The 18,594-nt window shown below is 45.6% G+C and overlaps 1 protein-coding gene across 1 annotated transcript in view; it reads right to left on the bottom strand.

Moving 5' to 3' along the window:
• Positions 1-18,594, bottom strand: part of LOC119954733 (A disintegrin and metalloproteinase with thrombospondin motifs 20-like) — a 469,933-nt gene that overhangs the window by 205,736 nt on the left and 245,603 nt on the right. The window contains exons 15-18 of the mRNA XM_038780255.1: positions 17,868-17,985; positions 2,777-2,872; positions 1,215-1,381; positions 619-748 (exon numbers count right to left, since the gene is read on the bottom strand). Of these exons, the coding sequence (XP_038636183.1) occupies positions 619-748; positions 1,215-1,381; positions 2,777-2,872; positions 17,868-17,985 (511 nt within the window). The remainder of the gene's footprint in view (positions 1-618; positions 749-1,214; positions 1,382-2,776; positions 2,873-17,867; positions 17,986-18,594) is intronic.

The raw sequence follows: 18,594 nt of genomic DNA, 5'->3' as shown, positions 1-18,594 counted from the left end.
GACCCCGCTCTGTGGGCTCAGCAAAGGCCCGTACAACTGAAGCATAACTTCCCTAATTTTGTCACCAACCCTGCAGGTTGAGATGACCTTTCATCACGGTTCCGGCAAAGCATTTCCACCACTTTGTTTGCTTTTAGTTTAGATTTCCAGCATCTGCAGCATTTTGCTCATCTCCACACTGAAAGCAGAATAGTAATCAGCTGTTTTACACCTTCAAAATCTCGTTGTGGGAGAAGAAAGCCGCACTAACTGATTCGAGCAAATTGGATCACTGGGATGATCCTAGTTTGCCTGCAAGTTTTAGAAGTGGCCTTAACTGGTTGTCAGAAGTGCAATTTAGTCGTGAAGATATTTATCTACAGGCCCTTTGATCAAATTGGCTTCGTGAGAAAGTGTCACAGAAAAGTCATACTGAAATGAAATGTGCGTTGAAGGGTGGGGGTTTCCCCGGGTGTGATAACTCCAACTGAAGTCTGCTGGAAGCTCCATGGAAATGCTGTGAATTGTTAGATTGCCTAAAAGCAGACCAATTCCAACACCATCAGCTTAAGCATTATTTCTATATGAAACGCACTTTAAGGTACAAAAATGCAATGGAAGTACCAGCTTGGAATTTACCTTGACACAGTGTGCTGCACTCTTGCCATGAACCATACAGATCCCAAACAAAATGCTCCAGTTGGTCCTTTATGGGAACATTAAAAGAGTAACGCACATCGGGGTTGTATAAATTTCCAACAGATAAAACCTAGCAGGATTCAAAAGAAACCAATTTGTGAATATCAACACAGATGAAGCTGCTGTGCCTTTAGCAACTTGAACGGGAGCACAGTGGTTAGCACTGTTTCTTCACAGCACCAGGGACCCGAGTTCGATTCCCAGCTTGGGTCGCTGTCTGTGCAGAGTCTGAGCGTTCTCCGGGTGCTCCAGTTTCCTCCCACAAGTCCTGAAAGAAATGCTTGTTAGGTGATTTGGATATTTTGAATTCTCGCTCAGTGTACCCGAACAGTGTGGCGACTAGGGGCTTTTCATATTAACTTCATTGTAGTGTGACACTAATAAAGATTATTATTGTTATAATTAATCATCCTGACATAATGGTTGGGAAAACGGAATCTGCTTGGCAGAGGAAATTATTTTCCGGAAACATGGAGGCAGAAAATTATTATTCCTAAGAAAGGAAGCATAGTGTTGATCAAAATAAAAGATCTTACCTGCAAAATCAGCTCCTCGTCAATTTGATCAGTGCAGTTAATGCGCTCCACATCATTGTCTGAGCCACTGTATTCAATCGTGGCTCCCTGCACAGTTATTTCTCGTTTAAACATGCTCACCACAAAGTTTCCGTTGAGGATGAAATTCCCTTGACTGTCTGATAACGCTAAAACACAGATCAGAAATACTCTATTAGGGAAAGTAGTGTCGATTTAAGCAGATCGATCACAAATAGTACAAAGGTCAGATTTCATTGCTTTCTCCCACACAACATGTTGAGCCTCCATGACACGAATCGGTCCTTGCTACATATTTCAAAAATGGTTCAGTATTGTTCACACAAATAATTATGTTGGGAGCGCAGTGACCATAGTTATATAGGTAAATACAGAAGCCATTTTATGCATGGTGATACGCAGGGAGTAATAGTGAAATGGAAACTAATTCATGTAATGTGTTGGTGGTCGAGGCTACCTTTGAGAGGAATGTTGACTGCATCACCTGTGGTGACACAGGATCTTCGATATCCACATGAACCACTGCACAGGCATTTGAGATCTTGATTTAACATCTCATGAAAAGACCAGCGCCTCTGCTGGTGTCGCACTCCTTTAGCACTGCAGCAAATTGTCAGTCCAGTTTATGTGAAGTCTCATTAAATGTAATTAATGTTACTGAAAGGTGCTGCCCAGATAAACTTGCTTAAGTTCAGAACTTGTATTCGAGGTCTCTCGTTCCAGACTAAAAAACCCAGGGCCAATAAGGGAAAAGTACTCTGGAAAATTCCTCTCTGATCCTCTCAGGTGATTGAAACCAATCCAGGAGATTATGGGTCGAGTGTTATCTGTGAAGCCCCTTTCAAATGATGCAAGAGCCAGCCCAGCTCTCTCTGGAAGTCATTGCAAAGAGACAGCACCCACTATACCATTGAGCCATTGAATTGTGGCTGAGTCTGCTTGTTGATGTTGATTAAAAAATAATCGTACAGCTTTAGCTGAAAAGCAGCAGAGTGTTCTCCTGGTGCCCTCCCTCAGTCAACATTTCCAACCTTTCTTCTCAAATCTGGTTTATTGTATTGTGCTTGGATTGGTAGCTGCATTCTGCTTATATTAGTGTGTTATATGAATGGAAATGTATGGATGTCTGCATACCATGGGATGTAGATATTGCTGATATATCCACATTTTCTTAAAAAAAAATACCACGAATTACACTTTGCGAACCTGGGAAAAAAAGTTGTATTCGGTAGTGCACATCATGGTGTGAGGCCTTTTACCCTATCACAGCTTCTTTTCAGAAGAACAGGAAACAAAAACTGGGGAGATCGAAAACCCTTAGAAACCGAACCTGCATTTCAGATTTCAAAGGAAGAAGTACATTTTGCTTAGAAAGAAACTCTGTACAGAAAATGTCAACTTTTTTCAAGATTGGAATCGCTGAATGGATGTTTTTTGTGAATGGGAGTTGGCTGAATTGTTAAGAGGTAAAGTGCATCAGGATACTCTACTGCAGAGAGCTGGAGGCATTGAATAAATAAACCAATTCTTCTCAAAATATTTACCAAGGTAGTTGTCATCCTCTGGCTTCCCTGAATAGCTGTGCTGCCGTACATCAATATTAGTCGCTCCTGAAGGTATTCGTACGACAACATTATACCCTTAAAATAAATAAATACTATGAATGCAAGGTAAATATTAATCTATTAACATCCACAACACAAGATTTGGTCTGTAACAAATTGACGTGACTCCACTTTGGATTTATTTTAATCTTATGCTCCAAGCTGCTGTAACTCACTCAACAACAGCAATAACTTGTTTTAATAGAAAAAAAATTATTTACAAGGGTGATTCAACAGCTTTGTCCGCCCGGCGTGGTTCAGGATGATGCTACTGAATCTCGTGAGACATCGCAATCTGGATTTCACATTCACTGGGCGTGACCCAGATAATTTAAATATATGCCGGATTCACCCGGCCCCCAGGACATAACGGACACGCCTGGGGGGAACCTCGCCAGGGAGTCATATGGTGCTGGTACACACAAATCTGGACCAGTTGTAATGCCACTTGGGGGTTCTCCCAGGCCACTAGAGCCACCTGAGTGGTTAGGGCAGGGTGGTACACTGGCTCTCCCTCTAGTAACCAGGCACCTTGGCATTGGCAGCCTGGCAGTGTCCCCAAGTCCCTTCACAACTACACAAACACCCCCTGCCCACAACCTAACATGGCCCCTGCTCCATTCCAATTCACCCATTACGAAACCCCTGCTGAATCCCTCTCTTACCCATACCACCTCCAACCTCCTCCTCCCCCACCCCCTCTGAACACCTGCCACACCTCTTCATTCCTCTCCTCCCATCTCCACAGCATACCTCACCACCCAGCAGTACCTCCTGCAGCCTTCCACCTGCAGCTTGATGATTTGAACCCTCAAACAGGTTGATGGTTTGTTCTCTGGGCAAACCTGCTGTGCTGAGAGCAACCACCTGCTGGATGCTGCTGCGTGAAGAACATCCACGTGCTTGATGCTCCGCCCACCCAAGACTCCATGTGCTGTTCCAGGGTCCGGACTCTGAAGGCTTCCACCTTCCCTTCATTGCTGCGAGCCAGCCAGGCTTTCTCAAGGTTAAGTGCCGACTGTTACACATCACCCGTTGGTTCAGGTATGTTCTGGATCGGCATGATTTCCCACTGGCAGCATGGGGTCAATTCCGGTCAAGCCTTCATCGGCATTGTATTAGTGAGATGTAAATGGATTTCACACCAGCCTGGTGGGAATTGCAACCTGCCATGGTGGCCGGGAGCAGACAATCCCACCGTCATTTTACACTGATGGGAAACCATTTCTTGTGCTCCCGCCACATTGTCCCCACCTCCCCCTCCACCCGTCAAGCCTACCGTGGGGGGACTGGACCATGTCAGCCTCCAATTGGCAGCACGGTAGCATTGTGGATAGCACAATTGCTTCACAGCTCCAGGGTGCCCGGTTCGATTCCGGCTTGGGTCACTGTCTGTGCGGAGTCTGCACATCCTCCCCGTGTGTGCGTGGGTTTCCTCCGGGTGCTCCGCTTTCCTCCCACAGTCCAAAGATGTACGGGTTAGGTGGATTGGCCATGGTGGGTTGTCCTTGGTGTCCAAAATTGCCCTTAGTGTTGGGTGGGGTTGCTGGGTTGTGGGGATGGGGTGGAGGTGTTGACCTTGGATGGCGTGCTCTTTCCAGGAGCCGGTGCAGACTCGATGGGCCGAATGGCCTCCTTCTGCACTGTAAATTCTATGAATTTAGCAAATGAGTGATTTTGTCAGGGAATTATGTCAAACTCAAATGGCATCATCCACGCAGAACTGTCACCTGACACCTTCTCTACCCACAAGGCATTACTATGGCCAGCAATTATTATGGTTTTCTTCCCAGCAGCCTCTCATACGTATAACTGCAGAGCACTCAATATTAATACGAGTAACTATTAAGAAACCTATGAACTGAGACTGAGGAAAGTGAATTGAGAATGTCTGTAAACTTTAAACTAATAAAAAAAAACACTGCGTACAGTTAGATTTAGTTTATGTTGTCCAGCATTCACTTCCGAAACTCTCCATGTTTTCGTGCCTATTTTGCACCCTGTTAATCCAAGCATTAGTAAAATCTGACAGAAACCATTAGGCATCATCGTTTAAAGGTAGGGAAACCATTCCCAAAGTGGCCAAACACGTCTTCTAACACTGTAGCCACCTCATTTTTACTTTGCCTTGAAGCAACTGCATCCAATCAGTGTGTACGCTGACCTTTCCGTGACCCACCACGTGCTCTCACAGCAGCAGATGGGAACAAGAATTGGGTTCTGCTCATAACTATGGGTAATAGCTCTGATTATACTTAACTGCATTACACATGATTGGATCCTACGCATGGGAATCCAGGCATAAATTGCTTTTGTACACAGCTACAGGGTTGTATAAACAGAGGATAAAATCAATCCAGATTAATTCATTTTTCCACACACAATGATGCTCACTGATAGCACCAGAAAACATGACAAAGGGCAGCACGGTAGCATGGTGGTTAGCATAAATGCTTCACAGCTCCAGGGTCCCAGGTTCGATTCCCGGCTGGGTCACTGTCTGTGCGGAGTCTGCACGTCCTCCCCGTGTGTGCGTGGGTTTCCTCCGGGTGCTCCGGTTTCCTCCCACAGTCCAAAGATGTGCGGGGTTAGGTGGATTGGCCATGCTAAATTTCCCATAGTGTCCTAAAAAAGTAAGGTTAAGGGGTTAGGTGGATTGGCCATGCTAAATTGCCCGTAGTGTCCTAAAAAGTAAGGTTAAGGGGGGGGTTGTTGGGTTACGGGTATAGGGTGGATACGTGGGTTTGAGTAGGGTGATCATTGCTCGGCACAACATTGAGGGCCGAAGGGCCTGTTCTGTGCTGTACTGTTCTAAGTTCTAAGAGGTGGGCACCTGGAAGCAGGGCCAGGGATGGAGGGCCGAGAGGCCCTCCTTAGCTGCTTAGGTGCAGGAACTGCAACAGGTATCCCGATGCAGGTGTAGTGTAAGGTTGTTTGGGTTAGTAAGGATGACGGTGAGATTAGGGAAACAGTGCTGCCGCCTTGAGTCGCATGATGGTAGAGTTTGTGTAGAGCGAGAGTCAGAAAAGTTGGCATGGGCACAGCATCTGGACAGTACTATACCTTAGAGCGATGCATGAAACTGATTTGCATCCTGCTAATGGAATGCAAATGCAGGCCCGACCGGAATCTTCCACCCATGTCCAATTCTCTGCGATGCCAGTGGAAAATATGCTGGTTCAGAACACGTGTGGCCGTGACGCTCTGAAGTCGGGGCTCACCTGAACAATGCCTGGGTTTCCCTCTGAAGTTTGAGGTGAAGGCTGGCAGCAACCTTGTACACCTACAATGGATCATCCAGATTCAGCATCATCAGGGTAGTCCATCTTCCAGCCTCAGAATGTTTCGGGAGATCCATCTTCTTTTTCGGGAGGTCCATCTTCTTTTTTTCAAAGTTGGGTCAGTGATGTTCGCCGCCTTTTCAGTACAGCACTCGGGTACGATGGCAGGACTCAAGCCATCATACCCACCCTGCCACAGAATACGGCGCACACCTCTGGGTATATAATTAATGAGGTCAAGGCCGTAAGATGTAGCGCGGTTTCCAGCCACCCTCTGTAGCGGGAAGCACTGCCTGTTCCCACCCCCACCCCAACATAGGTCCAGATGGGAGAATTCCACCCAAAGACAACAGGACTTACCAGAGTAGTTGCTGAGCAGAATGAAAGGCTTGAAGAAGAATTGGAAAAAAAGAGTAAACAAACATGTGAAACAAGTGGCAATAAAGATTCCATTTTTGAAATTCCAACATCCAGGTAGCATGGTGGTTAGCATAAATGCTTCACAGCTCCAGGGTCCCAGGTTCAGTTCCCGGCTGGGTCACTGTCTGTGCGGAGTCTGCACGTCCTCCCCGTGTGTGCGTGGGTTTCCTCCGGGTGCTCCGGTTTCCTCCCACAGTCCAAAGATGTGCGGGTTAGGTGGATTGGCCATGCTAAATTGCCCGTAGTGTCATAAAAGTAAGGTTAGGGGGGGGGGGGATTGTTGGGTTACGGGTATAGGGTGGATACGTGGGTTTGAGTAGGGTGATCATTGCTCAGCACAACATCGAGGGCCGAAGGGCCTGTTCTGTGCTGTACTGTTCTATATCTAAATTCCACTATGAATGTATGGAGTGAACATTCCCTCCAGAAGGAACAGGATAGGCCCATGGCATCCGATCAAAGCCAGCAGATGATTAACAATATAACTAAAGAGGGCAGGAGGCAACCCAGGATGGAATTCTCGCCTCGTTGGGTTTCTCTTTTCCCGCTGGCAGAGCTACAGCCCACCCTTGGGTTTCCCGGTGACGTGGGGTGGCTCCGATGGGAAATCCCACTGACAAGCGGTGGGAAGAGAAAATGCCGAAGCCAGTGAATGGAGCGCTGCGGGGAAATACACAGCTGGGGAATGTTGAAACTTCAGCATTTAGAAAAATCAAGTACGACAATTTCAACTCCGAACTAACAAAGTCAATATGAAGTAACTCAGATTACCACTTCTCCAAATAGGAAGAGAACGGGATCTGGAACAATTGCAAAGTCTCCAGACCATTGGAATTTTAAAGCCAAAGACTTGGGAGGAGAAGGGGTGATATGGAATTATTATAGTGGAAGTATATTGGGTATGGACTTGGGGAGGGTGCAGTACTAGGGAATTCGGGTTAGTAAGGGTTCAGGTGGGTACCACCCATATTATGATGTAGAGATTCACATAATGGCAGGTTGTGTATGGAGAGATTCTGTAGCGAATTTTGCATGAAGATAGAACCTAGTTAGGGCTTGGTTATGTATATATCTGTCTGTTAACAATAAACAGTTTATGTTCGGCCACACAAGCTTCCAGATCTCTTAGTGGGGCACCAAACAAGCTTACAACAATAAGGAAGTTTTGCAACCCCTTTTCATGCCCTCCCTGGTGCTTTGGCTGCTGAGTACCTTTTAATTAATGTTAAACAGTGGTGGAGAGAACTCCTCCATTTTGAAAACCCTCACAGTCACTACTTGTCATTGCAGCCTGTTTCTCCTCTCAAGTTGGAAGGCACCTGATTGCCTCTCCAACTTCCAGAGCCCACACATTGTTCTTAATTAGACACAGAACCTCTTTCCATGCCAGTTTAAGGGTGACACCATGAAAATCCCAATGAGTGACTGTTTCCCCCATGGTTGTTGGGAGGGGGTGGGGGAGGTGGGGGGGGGGGGGGATGAGCGGAGCGTGAAGTGTCGGGACCTGGAAACAGTTCAACTTCTATTTCCCATCCTCGGAGGGAAGATCCAGCAGAACCCCCTATTCTGACAGACCTCATTCTTTTCACGATATGGGCCAGTGTTTTGCGTTGTGAGTCCGCCCCGTTACCGTTGCGAGACAGGACAGAGAATGTGTCACTCAACCGAATTGACGATTCACTGCAGCAGAACTGGAGAATCCTACTGCCATGAATGGACGGAGAATCCCGTCCCACGGTTATTTCAGAACTTGCAGCTCTTAAGTACCTCAACTGTGAGTTGAGGCTTTGAGCCTCAGCAAACTATTTAAACAAAGACAACATCACCACAGAGCTTGACATCAGCTTCACACCAAAGGTATATTTTCAGTTTAGCGATCAGAATCAGGAATTATGGGTGAAAATTCCCTTGTATTTCCCAGAAAGGGATCATTTCCAGTCCTGGGCTATGAGTGAATTCTGATAGATGTATCTAGAAAATGTGACAGAAGGCTGGATTCTCCATTTGAGAGACCAAGGGCGGGATTCTCCATTGGCTGACGCCAGAGTCTGGAAACGTGAATGGGCGGAGGATAGGTTCCAATGCCATAATTGCGGCTGGCGCCGATTTGACGCCAAATTGCAATTCTCCGTCACCTTGACAGCGGCGTCAATGCACATGCAGTAAACACTATTTGCATGTCATTAGCAGGCCCAACCTGGTATTCTCCAGGGATTCCATCATTCTCCGTCTCCGATGAGCTGAGTTCCTAGCGGTGCGGTACACTTGTGCTTTTAAAAATTGGGAAACGGCCATTATGGCTGCTGAGGGAGAGAGCCCTCATGGGCTCTGTATGGAAAGTGTCCAACTTCGCCATAGTGTGTGCTTATCGTTGTGCCATTGGCTGGGGGCGGGGAGGGGGACTTCTGCCAGGGCCGGGGGAGTAGCGGGGGGGTAGCCAGGAGGTGGGCTGCGGGGTTGGGCTACCCCCCCCCCCCCACCGCCACCCACCTCCCCCAATGGCCATAGAGGAAGCGACATTCCCTGACATGCTATTCGCCCCCCAAACCAGCCCCGCAGCCACGGGTGAAGAGGCGCAGACTCCCTCCTGCTCCACCTTCTTCGGAAGGACTTCTGTATTTTGGTGAGGGGGGAGAGAGGGATGTTATAACCTCCACGAGATCCACAGGGATGACCCAACTAATCTCCCCATGATCCATAATCTCCCCATGGAGTAAAGATATTTCGATGAGGGGCGGAAGCCCCTCGGCGGGTCAGTTTTCACAGTTTCTTAAATATCGGCCCAGTTAGGAGCCGCATTGAAGAGTAATCCTGACTGGGACTGGAACTGTACTTACAAATACTTTACTTCCGGTAATACACCATTCTTTTGACTCTCCTCTCCAGATTCCTCCTTGACTTCTGAACCTTCTAAAACCAATTGCTTCCAGCACAGCTGTGAGAGCTGCCTTCTCTCTCACTACTTATCTCCAACTGCAATCAAATTATCTAAACTAAATCTTAAAAGCTTCTCTACCTTACAACGTTCCAGTTTCTAAGCAACCATTGCTGATTTATTTATTCTTCACGCCGTAGCACTCTCTTAGCACAATCGTAACACAGTTCGAACTTAACCAACCCCCACACATACAAACACCCATCCGTGAATTGAACTATAGGTTTTACCTTTCCAGGCACAGAAACAGTAAATCAAGCCCACTTAAAACTATATCTTATTTCTAATGTTTACCAATACAAATATAAATCCCTTAAAACTACCTTTGTTTTCCGAATACTCTGTTACTGTCAATGTTACTTCCTTACTCCCAGTCTCTCCATCCCATCATTTTTCTTTTCATTCTCAGTCTCGTTTAGCTCAATGATTCTTTACCTTTCTCTGCAATTGGTTTTTGCCCTCTTTCTCTCTCATTACTTCCTTTCATATCCCACCCTGTCTTCTAACTGCTGTGTGTCCCAGTATGAGTGTGTGACTAGGATGACCATTCCTGCACACTCTAACCCTACAGAAATAAAAATGACACTTTTTTATTCGCGGTGTTTTTCTGAATGGCCTCCAGCCGTTCCCATAAGGAATGGTGGTTAGGCCACTCAAGGCCTAGTCCCAGTGGACGCAGCATGTGGGCACACACACTCCACTCTTTGGGACTGGAGCTGGAAAATCTAGCAATTATTGTGGCTAAATGGATTCTTGCCTCTTCCTGTGAGGAGCACTGAGTGCCTGTATTTACATCAGGCCAGCCCCAGGCATTCCAGCTTCGGGAAATCAGCTCATCAGGTAATTTGGTAAGATTGGTGCACCAACTGGCGTAAATTTCAGTCTCATTTCTGCAAAAGTATGAACCAAAAAATGTGTTCCCCCATTGTTTCCCCCTGGGCAGCAACAGTGGTTAGCACTGTTGCTTCAAAGCTCCAGGGTCCCAGGTTCGATTCCCACTTGGGTCATTGTGCGTGTGGAGTCTGCATGTTCTCCCCGTGTCTTAATAATAATAATAAGAATCGCATATTGTCACAAGTAGGCTTCAATGAAGTTACTGTGAAAAGCCCCGAGTCACCACATTCCGGCGCCTGTTCGGGGAGGCTTGAACGGGAATTGAAACCGCGCTGTTGGTCTTGTTCTGCATTACAAGCCAGTTGTCCTAGCCCACTGTGCTAAACCAGCCCCTTTGTGGGTTTCCTCCGGGTGCTCCGGTTTCCTCCCGCAAGTCCTGAAAGACGTGCTTGTTAGGTGAATTGGATATTCTGAATCCACCCTCTGTGTACCTGAAGTGTATCTCAGAATTCCTGTATCCGCAGCATTTTATTTTTATTTTAGATAACGATAGCTGGAATGTGGTGACCAGGGGATTTTCACAGTAACTTCATTGCAATGTTAATGTAAGCCTACTTGCGACAATAAAGATTATTATATTAACATTAAAAGACCAATTGAAAAGTGGAGTTTGGTACACTGGTCTGTGGCTATCTAAATGATGGAGCAGTAAGCCACCCATAGAGGCAGTGCCATCCTTACCCGGTCTGGTCTACATGTGACTCCAGACCCACACACCAATGTGGTTGACTCTCAACTGGCCTCTGAAATGGCTGAGCAAACTACTCAGTTCAAGGGCTTCAGGATTGGCAACGAATGCTGACCTGGCCAGCAATGCCCACATCCCATGAAAGAATAAAGAAAGAAAACAAAACTCTGCCATTCAAATTAGTTAGCCATCCTGTTGATAAGTAAATTCAAATATGAATTTATCATATGAATATCAGCCAAGGTTCCTGATCCCCACACTATTCAGTGATTATCCATGTGTGTCGGCAGCAGATCATGAGAAGAGTCAAAAGGATGCAAAATGTTTACTCTGTTTCTCTCTCCTTAGGCGCTGCCAGACATTCAGGGTTTTCCCAGAATTTTCTGTTTTTATCTCAGATTTTCTGTATCCGCAGCATTTTATTTTTATTTTAGATAACGAGTGTGTTTGCATTTCTCGTGTTTTCAGCGTAACTGTCCAGGATGGCAAACATAGTGCGATACTTGGAGGGATACTGACTGTTCAATGATGATGGCGCAGGGGGTGCAGAATGTAATAAATCATTTAAAATGGTCTAAAGAATGATATTCGGTCACCAAATGCTGAAATTGCACCCACATCTTAAATATCTCTGCAATTTTTCAAATTTTCTTGGGAGGAATTAATTATACTACGTGTTGACCAATATTACTTCCTTAAGATCATAAATGGGATATTTTAAATGCACGTTTCAGTTAAGTCTTAAGATCAACTTGTTAGGACGGCATGGTGGCGCAGTGGTTAGCAATGCTGCCTCACGGCGCTGAGGACCTGGGTTCAATCCTGGCCCCGTTCAGTGTCTATGTGGAGTTTGCATATTCTCCCCGTGTCTGCATGGGTCTCACCCCCACAACCCAAAGATGTGCAGGCTAAGCGGATTGCCCACACTAAATTGACCCTTAATTGGAAAAAAAATTGAGTACACAAAATTTATTTAAAAAAAGATCAAGTTGTTGTCATAATGTTCAACACCACTTGGGGGCGACAATCTGTCTAAACTCAAAACCTCAGTGGCGAGCAGAAGGGGTGATTACATAAAACTTCATTAAACAAATTCTTCACAAAAAAGAAAAATCAAAAGGCCAATTTTGCGACAAAACGTTTGCAAATGCTTGAGGATCACAAATCAGCAAAGCAAATGCGACAACACTATTATTGTCGCCTCTAACATTTTGGGGCATTGTAATAGGAGATGGTTGTTATAGGGGACAGCATTTCATGCAGCATAATCCAAGATCAAGCATTTTTCTGAAGAGATATGAAGGGCTGCACTGACTATTAGAATCCCCCTGTGCCTATTCCTGACCCTCATTGATCAGTGTACGTTCTCTGGTACACGTCACTTGGATGGGATCCAGGAGTGGCAGTTCTCTCCAGAGTGCTGGGATGAGTTCTAGGTTCAACAGTCTGAGGTCTATAAGGCTGGTAATCATATCCATACTGCTCACTTCCACCCTTCCCATCTCCATTTTAATTCCCAGTATCTAGCAAATCAGTGGTTTGGCCACTTTAATTGAGCTGGGTACCTGTGGGTTAGGATGGAGGTGGGTGGGAGGATGGGGGGGAATGAACCAGCGACATTTCAAGCCCTCATGTCTAAGGCATGGCACACGACTGAGGAGAGAATCAGCTTCGGTGTTAATCCTTAGAAAAATCAAACAGGGCCCAGCAGCTGCGTAGACCCTTATAATGGCCACCTTGGTTCATAGTGAATGAGTATCAGTGTCTGTGGAGGTGTACAGTAGCAAAACATAGAGGCCTTCAGGAGAAAAAGGGAGCAAACCATAATGCTCATGAATGATTTCAATTTGCACTCCTCCACAAAGCTGGAATAGAGTCGTCATTGATAAATAGCCACGAAACGTAGGCCCTGTATTAGGGAATGCACACAGACACCAGCAATGTTCCAGCCATGTGCTGAAACACTACCCAACTCCTGTTATAAAACATGGCGAAGAAACAGTATTGGTGTGAATACATGACCTCATTTCCCTTATCTGGAAGGAGGAGAACATGACCGGGGATCTCAGAGGCACTGAAATCATGGCCATCTTCAAGAAAAGTGACATGTCTGACTGCAGTAACTACAGAGGAATTTCCCTGCTAGGAAGGGTCATCGCAAGAGCCCTCCTTAATTGCCTCCCCCCTATGGCTGAAGAGCTCCTCACAGAGTGGCAGAGTGGCAATGCGGATTCTGCCCACTAAGGGGCACAATGGATGAGAGCTTCACCATGCAGCAACTTGAAGAGAAATGCAGGAACAGCACCAACCCTTGTAGATGGCATTCTCTGACCTCACAAAGGCCTTCAACATTCTCAACCACACAGGATTATGGAGCATCCTCCTCTGTTTCTGGTCCCCAAAGGTTTGGCACCATCCTCCTCTGCCTGTTCCATGATACCATGCAAACCGTGATCCTGACCAACCGTTCTACCACAGATCCAATTCACGTCCAAACTGGGGTCAAGAAAGGCTTGTATGCAGACGATACTCGCATTTGCGCATACCCGGAGGTCAAGTTCCAAGCCATCGCCCACATCTTCATCAAAGCATACGAGAACATGGGCCTTACACAAAACATCTTTAAAAGAATGGTCTTCTACCTTCCTGTCCCTGCCACAGAGCACTGCAACCCCACTTATCAAAATCCTGACACGAGTCTCCCGAAACAAACACTCTACTCGGAGCTTCGGCAAGCGAGCCCCAGGAGGACACCCTCAAAGCCTCAGTGAAAAAGTGTAACATCCTCACTGACACCTGAGATCCCGGCCGCGGGTCACTTTCTGTGTGGAGTTTGCACATTCTCCCCTTGTCTGCGTGGGTTTCACCCCCACAACACAAAGATGTGCAGGGTAGGTGGATTGGCCACACTAAATTGCCCCTTAATTGGAAAAAAATAATTGGGTACTCTAAAAAATTTTTTAAAGTGCCTTCACCTCGCTCTCAAGGATATTTTGCAGTTTATGAAAGTGAGCACCAAAAACCTGCACCATGAAGCTGAGATCATCATTCAGAACATAATTCATAATAGCAGCCACCACAGAATTCCTATCTTGCAGAAGGAGGCCATTTGGCCGATCAAGTCTTCACCGACTCTCTGAAAGTGCACCCTACCTAGGCCCACTCCCTGCCCTATACCTGTAACCCCATCACCTGACCTGCACATCTTTGGACACGAAGGGGGCAATTTAGCATGGCCAATCAACCAAAGCTGAAATTCTTTGGGCTATGGGTGCTGTGGGACTTCATGCTGATAGCACCACTGAGACGTAGGCCCCCTCACCAGCAAACCCACCACTGCAAGCTGGGCCCCACCCCAGCCACCTCCCACTGCCTCAATCAAACCAGGAATTTTTGATTTCACTCGGTTCCTCGTTGTTAAAATAAAGCCTGCACCTTCCAGGGACATAGTACAAGACGTATATCTCAAATATATGTAATTATGGGACGTGCATTAGGATAAAATAAAGGATTAAAGGACAAGTAGGGCCAGAGCTTGTGTAAATGCCGCCACTCAGTCGCTCATTTTACGTGACTCCCCGAGTACTAATTTTTAGTGTGGAAGCAAGTCATCCTCGACTCTGTGGGACTGCCTACAAAGAATAGGGAATGTTCAGGGGCCAGTGTTGCTCCAGCCACATGCTGAAACTATGTTCCAGCTGTGTTATGGAAAATGCAAATTCCTGTTGAAGCATTCGAATAAGGGCCTTCTACATACAAGATTAATGTGAGACTGAGCACAGTACCACCCACACGGTGATATCAGAAGACATCTGAGCCAGAGTCAGTTTGGAGACATTTCGGAGGGGGAGGTTAAGAATTAGAATGGGATCATTCCTGTACTTTCTACTGTAAATATATACATAGTTATGAGTTATTAATAAAGACTTGCTGTTAGCATACTTTAGACTACAAAGCCTGGTGTCCGAAGCAGGATTTTTCAATTCCCAGGTGCACACAAGGCTGACCTGTGAAGAATAGTGGGCTAAATAGAAGGCTGGCAGGTAACTGCAGCCCAGCGCCTCCAACAGGTATCTTTTCAGACCCACAATGACAAAGTGCTAAATGTCTGGCTGAACGCTGAAGAATTGAGTTACTTCAATTGGGTCGCTGATGACGGGGCAGCACGGTAGCATAGTGGTTAGCACTCTGGCTTCACAGCGCCAGGGTCCCCAGGTTCGATTCCCGGCTGGGTCACTGTCTGAGTGGAGTCTGCACGTTCTCCCCATGTCTGCGTAGGTTTCCTCCGGGTGCTCTGGTTTCCTCCCACAGTCCAAAGATGTGCAGGTTAGGTGGATTGGCCGTGATAAATTGCCCTTAGTGTCCAAAAAGGTAAGGAGGGGTTATTGGGTTAGGGGGATAGGGTGGAAGTGAGGGCTTGTGGGTCAGTGCAGACCCGATGGGCCTCCTTCTGCATTGTATGTTCTATGTTCTATGACTGAAACATGGTTTCCAAGATCCAAAGGAGCCCCTCTGTTTGGACAGAGTGGCAGATAGAGAACTGGGGATAGGGTAAAGCAACAGCACTTACAGCATTCCTAAGCAGGCTTTGACACAACAGATCAAAGAAGTTGTTTCCAACCAGGCAGGCAATCATGTTATTAATCAGTTCCACTGTTCAAATCAATTCACTGCAGATAATGGACTTCCGGCCATTCATTTGTCTTTTTCACACCTGACTTCTGTATCAGTAGCGTTGGCTGTTATCCTGCCATCAGCTGCAACTGAGAGTTCTCAGTTCTTTGAATTCTCAAAGTGCCTGACTCAGAAATGTCATTCCTAAATCTCTCCACTTCAGCTCTCTTTTCCTTTAAGATGGTCCCAAAACCTCTCTCTTTGATCATGCTTTCGCTAGCTGTTTTAATCTCTCTTTATGGGGCTTCGTAGCACTCCTGTGAAAAGTCTTGGGACATTTTGCAATTTTAAGGGTGCTATATAAATGCAGGTTGTTGGCTGGCTGTTACTTGCAATTCATTTCAAAGACAAAGTAAATGCTAATGACTTAACGAGCACAGGCAAACATCACTATAGGAAAACAGCTGGACTAGATTACCCTTCCGAAGATATAAATGCCTCCAGCCAGTTCAGTATATTATTTGCCCGGATACCAAGACAAAGGAAGACTTGTTTTCTAAACAAAAAAGCAACTAGCTGAAGTCCACTTAGAAACCTGTTGGCCCAGACTTTGCGGGTGCAAAATGGTCACTGCTCACCATCACTGATGTGTAAAACTGACAGCAACTCCTGGCGCCCACACACATAGGCAGTTAAGGTGAAAATCCAGAGTTTGCTGTCTGTGATACCCTGTTGCAGTCTTCAGAGATGCATTCAACATAGAATTAATGAATTGATAATAACTTCAACTTTTACATACTATTTTTGCTGTATAATTCACTGAGAATGAAAGCCTTGTTGAATGAGACACAACCGAGTTTTGTTATATACTAAGTTATAATCAGTGCTCAACATCCTTTCGATCTGAAAAATTGAAGTCTCATTCCCTCAAATGAACATTAAAAATTCCGTGTTTTTTTGGGCATGCCCGAAGCTTGGATGGTTCTGGCAGGGGTTTGCCAAGGCAATGTCCCAAGTGCTAGGTACGCGGGTGGGGCTGAGTTCAGAGATAGCGATCTTTGGAGTGTCAGAAGACCCGGGAGTTCAGGGAGCGAAAGAGGCCGACGTTCTGGCCTTTGCCTCCCTGGTAGCCCGGAGACGGATCCTGTTAATGTGGAGGGACGCGAAGCCCCCGAGTGTGGCGACTTGGGTCAGTGACATGGCTGGGTTTCTCAAGCTGGACAAAATAAAGTTTGCCTTGAAGGGGTCAATACTGGGGTTATTCCGGAGGTGGCAGCCGTTCGTTGACTTTCTCGGGGAAAATTAAAATGTCAGCAGAAGCAGCATTCTGAGGGGGGCGGGTAGGTGCAATATGGGTAAGGGATGTACAGAAGGGGTTGGGTGGGAAATGTCTAATTTACCATGTTGATGTTTATGTTATTATTGTTTTGCTTGTTATTGTTATAAAAATTTGGCAAATGCTTCAATAAAAATATATTTTCTTTAAATTCCGTGTGTATTAAAATAACAAACCTTTTTTAGATTTATGATACTTTAGCTTCCAATTTAATTGGACAAGTTCCAATTATTTTGTTTCGCTACAATGTCTTAAAATGTGAATTATAATCCCTGCTTTCTAATTTCTTCTTAGCAGCCTGTGAACATTCTTCATTCTGATTGGCTGATAAGTCTGCAAGATGCATTCACTGTTGCAAGGGACCACATGGTACCAGATTCAAAGTCATATTTGAATAGAGAAAATTAACACTCCGGAACTGTTGATCTTTGTGGGTAGTTTTGATTTTAGATCAGTGTCAAGTGGCTGACTACAAGATCTGGGCCAATATGTCTAACAACATATGAATAGTAAATTAATTTCACTTCTTCAACAGTGGAACACTGCATCCATGACAGTATCATTAATTCTCACTTGCATCAACTAGACACACAGCATTTCTGCCAGTACAAGGCTCTTTTGTATGATTTTCCCATACTTTTACTGTCAGTAATTGAAGATATTTTTTGGTTATTAACTAAAACTCTAATATTATGTTCAAGAAAGTGAAGCTGTAATTTAAAATGTATGTTTTTGTTAATAAATGTTGCTTTAAGAACGAATCCTCTTTATAAAACGGGGCCACACTTTCTCACTTAAAACAAAAAACCTCTTCTCGTTGGTGTGGCTGTTTTTTCACTGTACATCAGCTGAGCAGAACTTACCATATTGTGCATTATTAAAAGTGCCGGCCAGAGTCCGACACGACGAATTATCTCCACCGCACACTCCGCATTTATCCCGCCTTGCTTTGGAATTCAGTACGTGGTCACATCCAGCTTGCTGGAAGAGAAGCACTGGGAATTAGGGATTAAAAGCAATCTCTCAATGCATGGTTGATGTGAAAATAAGTTTACATAATCTGCCAAATAAATTATTATTAATTGGGTGAGTAGGTAAGCTTGCCAATGAACATGTAACACATCCTATTGGATGGCGACAAATGGTGACACCAGCACCAGCACATGAACGAGGCCAGATGTTCAACCTTTGGCAGGCCATCAATGCCCCGCACAACATGGCTCACTGCTGAACATCATTAATTGAAGCCTAGTGGTATCACTGACACACCAAAAACAAAATAACCTAATGAACCACATTCATACCAGGACAAGTACACAGAACATGCAAAGGGAGGTTGGTATACAAGTATATGAGGACATCAGCCTTCGAGGCCCAACATCCAAGCAAGTTGTTTCCTGGATATTAGTGCAGAAACACCACCCAAGAAAGTTATAGCATGATAGTGGACCCAGGTTGTGAACTTCGCTGGCAAGGTCAGAATAGCTCCCCATCACTAATTGCCCATGAGAAGGTGGTGGTGAGCTACCTTCTTGAACCACTGCAGTCCATGTAATTATAGATGCACCCACTGGGTTGTTAGGAAGTTGG

Source organism: Scyliorhinus canicula, chromosome 20 (genome assembly GCF_902713615.1).
Source record: "Scyliorhinus canicula chromosome 20, sScyCan1.1, whole genome shotgun sequence".
Taxonomy (NCBI): domain Eukaryota; kingdom Metazoa; phylum Chordata; class Chondrichthyes; order Carcharhiniformes; family Scyliorhinidae; genus Scyliorhinus; species Scyliorhinus canicula.
Note: the sequence above shows the minus strand (reverse complement) of the source record. Positions and strands in the feature narration are given on the sequence as shown.